General features: G+C 52.3%; 1 protein-coding gene across 1 annotated transcript in view; it reads right to left on the bottom strand.

The window, feature by feature from the left end:
- DNAH2 (dynein axonemal heavy chain 2) overlaps nt 1–10,131 on the bottom strand; it is a 150,159-nt gene that overhangs the window by 71,039 nt on the left and 68,989 nt on the right. The window contains exons 21-30 of the mRNA XM_083472428.1: nt 8,646–8,846; nt 8,393–8,549; nt 7,873–8,047; nt 5,957–6,120; nt 5,654–5,815; nt 4,658–4,761; nt 3,937–4,093; nt 3,516–3,598; nt 2,811–2,991; nt 1–3 (exon numbers count right to left, since the gene is read on the bottom strand). The exon at nt 1–3 is cut by the window's left edge and continues 136 nt beyond it. Of these exons, the coding sequence (XP_083328554.1) occupies nt 1–3; nt 2,811–2,991; nt 3,516–3,598; nt 3,937–4,093; nt 4,658–4,761; nt 5,654–5,815; nt 5,957–6,120; nt 7,873–8,047; nt 8,393–8,549; nt 8,646–8,846 (1,387 nt within the window). The remainder of the gene's footprint in view (nt 4–2,810; nt 2,992–3,515; nt 3,599–3,936; nt 4,094–4,657; nt 4,762–5,653; nt 5,816–5,956; nt 6,121–7,872; nt 8,048–8,392; nt 8,550–8,645; nt 8,847–10,131) is intronic.

Here is a 10,131-nt window from a genome sequence, read left to right as displayed (position 1 = left end):
GTTCTGGGATAGGGAGGCGGGAGGAGGAAGAGGGTGAGGCACGAATCGCTGGGATCACCTGCACTTTTGGGGGTGGAGGTCACCAGGCACTGCCCGCCTTGCCCACAGTAGCAGCACAGAGGACCTGAGAGGCTCTTGGGGAGACCTCCTCGGAGGAAGAGGCCGGGGACCCCAGGGCAGTCAAGGACTTGGAAGAAGTCACAAAGGTCTCTTTTTTATCACATAAGTTTTTTTTTTAATACAGTAAGGTATAGTAAAGGTAAAGGGACCCCTGACCATTAGGTCCAGTCATGGCCAACTCTGGGGTTGCGGCGCTCATCTCGCTTTACTGGCCAAGGGAGCCGGTGTACTAAGCCGCTTCTGGCAAACCAGAGCAGCGCACAGAAACGCCATTTACCTTCCCACCGGAGTGGTACCTATTTATCTACTTGCACTTTGATGTGCTTTCGAACTGCTAGGTTGGCAGGAGCAGGGACCGAGCAACGGGAGCTCACCCCATCGCGGGGATTCGAACCGCCAACCTTCTGATCGGCAAGTCCTAGGCTCTGTGGTTTAACCCACAGCGCCACCCACATCCCTAAGGTAAAGTAAACTAATATAAATTTTTAAAAAACAGCTACAAGAAGTATAAAATAGAATAAGCAGAACACAGAGTTCCATCTTGATGGTGGTTCTTAACCCTTAGCACCCACAGAGAGCTCCTCCTGGCTCTGACCCCAGGTATTCCTTTCTCCTCTCAGATCTCTCCTGGAATCTTTCCTTTCTCCTCCCAGCCTCTCCCCCTGGAAGACCAACATTTCCCTGCCTCCCACCCAGGGTCCTCCATCAATCATCTACCGCCCCCATGAGTATGCAATCTCTGGACCCCAATAAAGGCCCCGAGTGGAGGACACCAAAGAAAAAAGAGAAGAAAACAGAGACAAGAACAACAAAAGGAGAAGAAGGGAAAGAGTAAAGGAAAGAGAAAGAAGCACGAAGAAGAAAGGAAAGAGCGAGAGAGAAAAGTGGAGAAAAACAGAAAAAGGAAGAGAAACAATAAAGATAAAAAGGGCTTCTGATTTTCCATCTGCTAGTTATATTACAAAAAGAAGAAAACAAGACATTCAGTCTATGATAACCATCAATCCTTTCCACTTCCTGTTAAACATTATTGCTTTTAAGTCAAAGTGTCTCAAAATCATTCATTTCTTTTCCCCGCGAAAAGTCCAAGCGGGGTTCTCGAATTGTTATTACTATTGGTAAATGTCAACCATGTTTTTTCTTCAATATCAACTTGACTTCCATTAATTGCCACCACCATTCCTCCATACTGAGTAACAGTAAATTCTTCCGCAAAGGTCCCAAGGCAACCAGAAGTGCCTTGGCTTGTGGAAGTTTCATCTGGCAGACCTCTGCAACAACCCCTCCCACCACCTCCGGAGCCCTGCCTTGATCCTGAACTCTCTTCCTTCACCCCTGCAAAGGCAGCAGGGTACCCTGGGAAGCTCAGAGTCAGTGTAGGAGGGCTTGTTGGGTTGCCAGGAGTCTCCTTGGGAGCTGGAGTTTACTCAAGGAGGAAGAAGATCCAGAAAATGGGGTGGGGTTTGGGGATCCAAAGGGTGTATAATTATAATCCGTCTTTTTTCTTTTTATTCTGTTTTGTTATTAGTATGAAAAGTGGGGAATTCGTGGAAGTGGGGTCGACTTTAGAAAAAGGATTTAAGATTTAAGAATGAGCACTGATGTATAAATTTTGATGTTGTAAAACTGGTTTTTTAAATTGAACTAAATATAAAAAGGTTAAAAATTGGGGATAAGAACTTGTTGAATTAACAATTTGAATTGGAATATAAGAAGGGGAGGTGTGGGGAAGTCAGGGAAATATGTTATAGGAAAATAAGGACTGTAAACTGTATATGCTTTCTTTTTTTTAATGTATTAAAATGGAAAATTCTTAATAAATATCTATTAAAAAAAAAAAGAAGATCCAGAAAATGACCAGGAAGACAAGAAGATATTAAGTCACCCGGAGTCCTCTGGACCAATGGAGGTGTTATGTGAATTTACAGAGCTGGCTGGGCCTCCTTCAAAAGGGTGCCACATTTTCTGTGCAGCAGGATCCAGTGCAACATGTCCTGAGGATTGTGGGTAATTTCCCCCTCTCTCAGATTCTGTTTACAATGTTACCCTTGCTTTCTGACTGAAAGAGAGACTGCCCATAGCAGCACGAAGGAAGGACCTGCTTCTTTCCTGTGGAAGATGCAGAACAGCCATCACTGAAAACCCTCTAATGCCCCTCCTCTGATCTGCTCACACTTAATGCTAGCTCAGAGGCCTGTCTGAGAGACCAAGACAAAACGGCTACTTGTTGCCCAAAGAGAGAGAGAGAGAGTTTATCATTTCCATCAGTGAAGCCCCCAAGTGCCTGTTGCTCAGGGGCGGAGGGGGATGCGGAAGGGGGATGTGGTAGGGGGATGCAGTGGGGGCGGGCCACCCCGGGTGTCACCACTGAGGGGGGTGACAAAATGCCGGGCAGGACTCACTGCAGGGCCTGCAGCGTGCCCGAGCCACATGTCTCTCCTGGGAGAGACACGGTGGCTTGGGTGCCCGCAGACTCCGCGCTGCCCAAACGGTCTGCCCGCTGCCTCCTCCCCAGCTGTAGAGTGGCTGAGTGGGAAGAGGCAGGCAGACTCTGGAGCCCCCGCGGTGCACCCTGCCCCTATGGGCGGTTCGCCCTGTTCCTTGGCACGCTGCCCCAGGTGCCCAAGCAGCTTCCTCCACCACTGCTGTTGCTACCGCCTTTTCTGCCTTCTGGAGAAAGCGAGCCTCACCTCCAAGTACATCCACTGTCGCTGGACTGTCAGCAGCATCTCAATCACCTCCAGGATGAGCGAGAGGCAGCGCTCCCAGCGGTCCACATCCTTCTCAAAGGGCTTCACGAAGCGCGAGGCCTTCATGGTGGACAAGGCCACCTGATTGTCATCCAGAGCCTGGAAGACGTCTTCGGTTCCTCTGCAGAAATGGGGAGCGTGTGAACACAGGCCTTTCTGGGCAGGGCCCAAAGCCTGGAACCCTTGCAAGGTCAGAGCACGCATGCGAGATCAGAATCCCTCTCTGGCTTCTGGCTTCTGGCTGGCCAACATAACTAGACTGACAAACCCCACTTTAGACAGTGTCTGGACCACAAGCTCCTAAATCTCCCAGGTCGTTTTATTTATTTATCCTTCAGAAAAACTGTGCTCTGCCCTTCCACCGCAGCAGCAATGATTGTGGAAGCTTGCAACAATAAAAGTATTAATGAGAGCATTAAAAAAATTAACAAAAATAAGGCAACCACAAAATTTTAAAATCAGGGATATGGACAGCAGACAAAAACCTAAAAAAGAGGGGACCAGATGTTTAAAGCTATTCAGTCCAACCGGAGAGATGCTAGCCAGAGCCCATGACAGAAGTGCAACCTGGGTCCTGCTATGGCATGTGCCGCCATCCTGGGTGAAGGGGCCACCCTTTTTTTACACCTCCTGCACTGGGCCTACCTGACACGGTGGTGTCCCTTGTCCTTGTATGGCACGATGTCCAAAGTGGTGACGTCCCAGGTCTTGGCAATGTTTGCAAGAGCCTGCAGGGAAGGGAACGAAGGCCAATTGCCAATGCTGAGTGAGAGAGAGACTGGAGGATGGGCACCCGGTGGCTAAAGCAGCAGCAGGACCACTTCCCCAAGCCACACCCACCTGTATGATGTCAGGTGGGATACAGTAAAAAAATGTGACTCCCTGCCATTTACAGGCATTTTGAGCAAAGGGAAATGGCAACCAGGTGACGGGCAGGTGGGTGGTAAAGGAGGCCAGGAGCTGGTCTGATCCAGTTGGAGATGAAGTGGGGCCCCTGCAAGTGATGCTCAAAGCACCCTTCCTTCAGAGGAAATATGGGGCAGGGCCCCAGAGCCGCCGACGCTACCTGCTCAATGGCCAGCTCCTTGGTGGCCGAGGAAGAAATCTCCCCAATCTTTTCCACGTGTTTATCCAGACCAAGCTCAATGATGTTCTCCAGCCGGAAATCCTCGGCATCCTGGTCAAATGCCCTGAGGACCAGGTCCTTCACCTGTTCCCAGTGCCTGCAGGGAACCAGAACAGGCCAGTCAGAGGGTCTCTCTCTTTTCTGGGTGAAGAGCTGAGCACTTCAGCACCAAGAAGAGTCTTTCTTATGCCTTTGAACCCTGGCTATTCATGGGCAGTCTGGGGAACGTCTCCTCTTGGCCAGACAATTCCCAGCATCTCGTCTCCACCGCCCACCGCCCTGGTCTCTGCCCATGTTGCTTTGTGGATGAGAAGATAGGCCCAAGGACACCTGAAAATCATTATCAGAAATCATGGGGTAGGTGCCAGGAGCCCCTGCAACCACCAGGTGTGCAAGACCCAAAATATATCCAGGATGGCCTGTTCCACAGTGCTATGGAGTAATATTGCCTTCATGGGAAGCAGGGCTCTTCCCAGCTCACAAATGACATCCTAAATCTATGCTCGGAGCTTGGACGACGTCTGCAGGAGTTATACCATTCATTGTGGCCTTGGCCATGTCACGGAGGGGTCTCCATGGTCCACCCTTCTTTTTCAGCTCCATAGGATCCTCATTGACCTTCCCAAAAGGAACAGCCTTAGCCAGTAATCAAATTGCCTACCTCTCTCGCAAGGCCGGGTTCCTGAGGTCTGTGATTAAGGGCATGGTCTTCTTAAACTGCTCGATCTTCGCCTTGGAGGTCTCAATGATCTCCCAGTTCCGATCCTAAAGTCAGAAAACAGTCAGCGGGAGGGCTGAAAAACATCTGCTGCGGTAACCCTGTCAGATGGGAAGGGTTGTTATTATTATTATCATCAGAACTAATATTGGGATTGCAGGCAACTGCCAATGGGCCCTTCGGCACTCATCTTGCTGCGCCTGCCTCCTCTCCCAAGAAGACAGAATCCAGGCCACCCACTGCAGCAACTGAAGTGATGCCTCCACCTTTAATCCTGGGAGACTGCTTGTCAGGGACCGTGCCGAGGAGGGCTGCACAGATGAGGAATGGTGGGAGCCTCCCTCTCCCCCTGCACCTGATCAGGATCCTGAATCTTCCCAGGAGCAGTGGGACGGTATAGATTTGGACCAGTGGTTTGCAGAGGGACATAGTTCAGAGGACAAAAGTTAGGAAGAACTGGGTGGTGAACAGCTAGGAGAAGAAGAACTGGGAGGGAGGGAGTTATAACGGACACCGGTTCACTGGAAAGGGTCCAACCGATCAGTCCAAGGTCACGGAGGTTAGATGAGGTAGCTGCACAGAAGGCATAGTGGTTGCGAGATCAGGTTGCAAGACGAGGAAGTGACTCTGGTGACTCGGGGGGGGGGAGTGGGTATAAACCTTAATTGGGAGCACCTTTACTCCGAGAATGGACTCGTTCTTCTGCTGGGATCATTAAAATCTCTTTAAATGGTAAGAGACTATATTTCCTTTGTTCTGCTTATCCGCAGCCACCCCGAACCCTGACATTGCTTTTCTTAGGACAGAAGCACAGAAGGAAAATTAGCCAATCTTGCGAAATGCCCTTTTGAGTCCCCAATGGGAAAATGATCCCCTGCGACCCCAAGAAGGGTCAGCTGGGCATCGTCGCAGGGACACGACCCACGCTTTGCCCCTTACCTTAAGCTCTTTGCTCAGCTTGTTCAGCTTGCGGAAAAGTGCGAATGCTATGTTCTCCATCACTTCCGTCTTCAGGGTCTTGAAACTCACTACCTTCCACTCGTTCCAGTGGACCTCCCACTCCTTGGTGATCTCCCACACTTGCTGGATGTAATCCAACTCCTGCAGGGGGCGCAGAAGAGAGGTCAGCGACGGCAAGCTCCCCCGCAGGCCTACCCCAGAATTCGGCTTGCTTCTTTCTGGTGCAGGAAGTGGCGGACGGGCCGGTCAAGACAAGCTCCCTCCCTGCAGAGCCAATCCTACCCTCTCCAGCTTCTGAAGGTCCTTGGAGGCCGGCTGGTCAATCTTAAAGATGCCCAGGTTAGAACGAAGGGTGTTCTCCTCCTCCTTCATCTGGGCCAGCAGCCGCCTCATTTCAGCGATCTGCTCCAGGGCAGCATCGGCCGACAAGGCGCTGGTGAAAGGACCTAGCATGGGAGGAGAGAGAGGAGTCAATAACCCCAAGCCCTTTTCCTCCTCCCTGCCCTCTCTGGTTGGCCGTCCAGTTGGATAAGGAGTCTGGAGGAAGGCGATGACAGGCGAAGGCAGCAGCGCTCAGTTCTGGAGTCAAGTGTTGCAGTTCTGATTCCTGGATTTAAAACTATGAAAAGCTGACCACGGTGAATGTATTGATCCATGAACCACCTCATAGCTACAGGGGAACCCTAGCTCCACAGGCCACAATGAATTTTATCCTGAATGGCACTAGCAGTGGCGAGGTTTCCCATGAAGGGCAGACTAAGTCTGCCTGGCCAGGGCGGGGGCAGAGAAGGGCATTGAATGAGAAGGACAGAGACCTGGTTACAGGTGTGCTAGGACGTCAGTCCAACGAGGACAGAGGCTTACTCCCGCCATAGAATTGTACAGCTGGAAGTTTGGGTGCAATGTGAACAATGGTTTGAATGACACAGTGCTTGGGCTCATGTTTTGAGTTAGCACATCCCCTACGTCTGGTTGTTCCAAGATAAGAGAGCAGGTGCACCGGGTTATCACAGCAACACCAGCAAGGTCGAGTGTGCGACTTGATGACTCATTCGCCTTCCCATTTCGGGAATGCTTTCATTATGCGAAGTCCTGTCCCGATGCATGCCCATGTCTCGTCCTGTTTGCTGTCAGGGTCTGACTCTCGAGAGTCAGGGGAAGAGGCTGCGAGTTTTACACAGCAGCGATAACTAGCATGGCGATAATGTTAGCGAATCTCTCCGTACATGTGCATCTTTACTTCAAAGACCAGAAGTACTGTATAAAGTCCACAGGAGTGTTTAGCTTTGTCTTATGTCTGGAGACAATAAAGACTTTGTTACTTTATGGGAGAGAAGTTTCCCCCTTAACTGGGGACTCAGGCAGAAGCCATTCTGCTGGGAGCAGGAAATCTCTGAAGACTCGGCTGGGGCTCCACATACATCCCATGGGTTGAGGTGTGGTGAGCTACCGACTGAATTCCACAAGTCTCCAACAGGAAGCGACCCCAAGGGTCATCTAGTCCAACCCCTTGCAATGCAGGGAACAGTGTTAAAGAATCCCAAACAGATGGCCACCCAACCACTGTTTAAAAACCTCCAGGGAAGGAGAGCCCACCACCTTCTGAGGGAGTCCATTCCATTGTTGAGCAGCTCTTACTGCACATGTAACTGCATGCAGGTTTGCACCTTCCTTCCATCACAAGATGGCTGCTGCCACAGCCAATCGTAAGCCACTTCCTTGCAAAGGCAGCTTCAGTGGCTGGGGACCAGGCAGCGGGAGAGACGGTGGCTTCTCCTTCCTGGAGAACAGTATGAACTTGCTGCACAGTAATCCCAAGGGGGGTTTACTTCCAAGTAAATGTACAAAGGATCATGCAAGAAGCCTCCCTTGTGGCGCACGCAGATGGGAGCCAGGAGGCACATTTACCAGACGCAGCCCTGGCTGCAGACCTCCAGTTAAGAGTTTAAGATGCCTGTAAAAACAGCAGGAGCCAGATTTCCATCGAGCCTGGGCTGCTTTACAGATTCTTCGGAGGCCTTTAAAACAAGCAAAGCCCAGGCTGAGGTTTCACACAGTTGACCAAGGGGGAGGGGGTGGGATTCTTTGACTTGCAAAGGAAAAGGTGCCCTTGGCTGTATAAAGACCTGGCCACCAAGGAGGGAAAGGGGGTGGGTGGGACAGAGAGAGAGACTGGGCTCCCCGCTGCGGCCATTCACCATTGGTGCCAAAGTCTTGCAGGAGAGTCTGGGCCTTCTTCTTGAAGTCGTCCGCACAGTGGATGAGGCCCGTCTTGAACTTCTCCTTGTGCTTCTTCAGCATGGCTTCGCTGTCCAGGATGCACTGCTGGAAGGCCAGCCACTCCGAGTTCAGCTCCCCCAGAAGCTGCAGCACCTGGAAGCGAGAGGGGAGGAAGAGGAGGAGGAAAAAGAGAACGCAGAGGTCAGAGGAAGGGGAGGCAAGGAGGCACTCGAGAGAAGAGAGAAGCATGACACCCCCCCCAAAAAAACAGCTGCTCCCTTGCTCTGCCTGCCCGCCACCACGCCTGCCACCCTCATCCCAGAGATCAATCAGATTTGCGGCTGCCTCTTGCCCTCAGCAGGGCGCGTAACTTAATTCCGAGAGCGTCTACCTCAGCAGAAAAGGAGAACATTATGCTCAGGATCACTTTGGCAGGGAAAGAGGGAAGAGGAGGAGGCCGCCGCCCTGCTCCTGCCGCCGCCAGAAAGCCCCTCGCACCTCTTCCTCCACTGCAACCTCGTACTTCTCGAGGATGGCAAACTGCTCGTGGATGGGGGGGATCTGCCCCTCGATCTTGGGCAGGTCGTTCTGGAGGGTCTCGTGCAGCTGCAGGCTCCGGCTGAGCTCCTCCAGGGTCTGCGGAGGACGGCTGACGCTGTGCGGGGGACAAAGGGGGTCCAGTCAGAGGGAGGATCCAGAGGCTAGCAGGGAACACTTCCGGGGGGGGGGGCAGGGAGGGCTCAGGACTCACTCGGCGGCGTTGTCCTGGAGGTAGGCATACAGCTCCCGCAGGCGGCTGGTGGCCATCTCATTCAGTAGGTTGGTGAGCTTGTGCTGCCATTCGTTGCAATGCTGGACCACGGCGGACTTCAGGTGGGAGCAGTCCAGCAGCACAAACTGGATGCTGAGCACCGTCTCCTCCTTCTGGACGTTGTTGGCCACCTCCATGTACCTGCAGGGGCCATACAAGCCCAGTAAGAAAGGCGGGAGGGCTGTGCCTGGAGACCTCGGCCCCATCCCATCCCACCCCGCTCCTTCCAGAGGCTCCAGCTTTGTGATAGAGGAACCACTGTCAGACAATGACATGCAGTGGAGCCCTCTGCATGCTGCTGAACTGTAATTCCCAATAGCTTTGACGTAAGAACCACCACCACCACCACCAATTTATTTATACCCCACCCATCTGGCTGGGTTTCCCCAGCCGCTCTGGGCGGCTCCCAACAGAATGTTAAAAACACATTAAAACATCAAACATTAAAAACTTCCCTAAACAGGGCAGCCTTCAGATGTCTTCTAAAAGGCAGCTAGTTGTTTATTTCCTTGACATCTGGTGGGAGGGCGTTTCACAGGGCGGGCGCCACCACCAAGAAGGCCCTCTGCCTGGTTCCCTGTAATTTGGCTTCTCGCAGGGAGGGAACCGCCAGAAGGCCCTCGGAGCTGGACCTCAGTGTCTGGGCAGAACAATGGGAGTGGAGACGCTCCTTCAGGTATACTAGGCTGAGGCTGTTTAGGGCTTTAAAGGTCAGCACCAACACTCTGAATTGTGCTTGGAAACGTACTGGGAGCCGATGTAGGTCTTTCAGGACCAGTGTTATGTGGTCTCAGCGGCCATTCCCTGTCCCCAGTCTGGTTGCCGCATTCTGGATTAGTTGTAGTTTCCGGGTCACCTTCAAAGGTAGCCCCACGTAGAGCACATTGCAGTAGTCCAAGCAGGAGATAACCAGAGCATGCACCACTCTAGCGAGACAGTCTGTGGGAGGGCAGGGAGGGTCTCATCCTACGTACCAGATGGAGCTGGTAGACAGCTGCCCTGGACACAGAATTGACTTGTGCCTCCATGGACACCCGTGAGTCCAAAATGACTCCCAGGACATAGCGGTTAGAGCGTCAGACTCGGGCCCAGGAGAGGGTCCAGTCCCCACTTGACCGAGAAGGCCCTCTGCCTGGTTCCCTGTAACTTGGTTTCTCACAGGGAGGGAAACGTCAGAAGGCCCTCGGAGCTGGACCTCAGTGCTGAACGATGGGGGTGGAGACGCTCCTTCAGGTATACTGGACCGAGGCCGTTTGGGGCTTTAAAGGTCAGCACTTTGAATTGGATGGAAGGTGTAATTCTGTAGTGCCACAGGTTTCCAACAGAGGGGCTGACAACTCAAGGGTAGCTGGAAAGAAGGGTGGGGCCTTTTGTGCAGACATGTTTTGTCCTTCTGTGGATGGCGGGACCCCAGTCAGAGGTGCAT

Source organism: Podarcis liolepis, assembly GCF_965112155.1.
Source record: "Podarcis liolepis genome assembly, chromosome: 13".
NCBI classification, from domain to species: Eukaryota; Metazoa; Chordata; class Lepidosauria; order Squamata; family Lacertidae; genus Podarcis; species Podarcis liolepis.
Note: the sequence above shows the minus strand (reverse complement) of the source record. Positions and strands in the feature narration are given on the sequence as shown.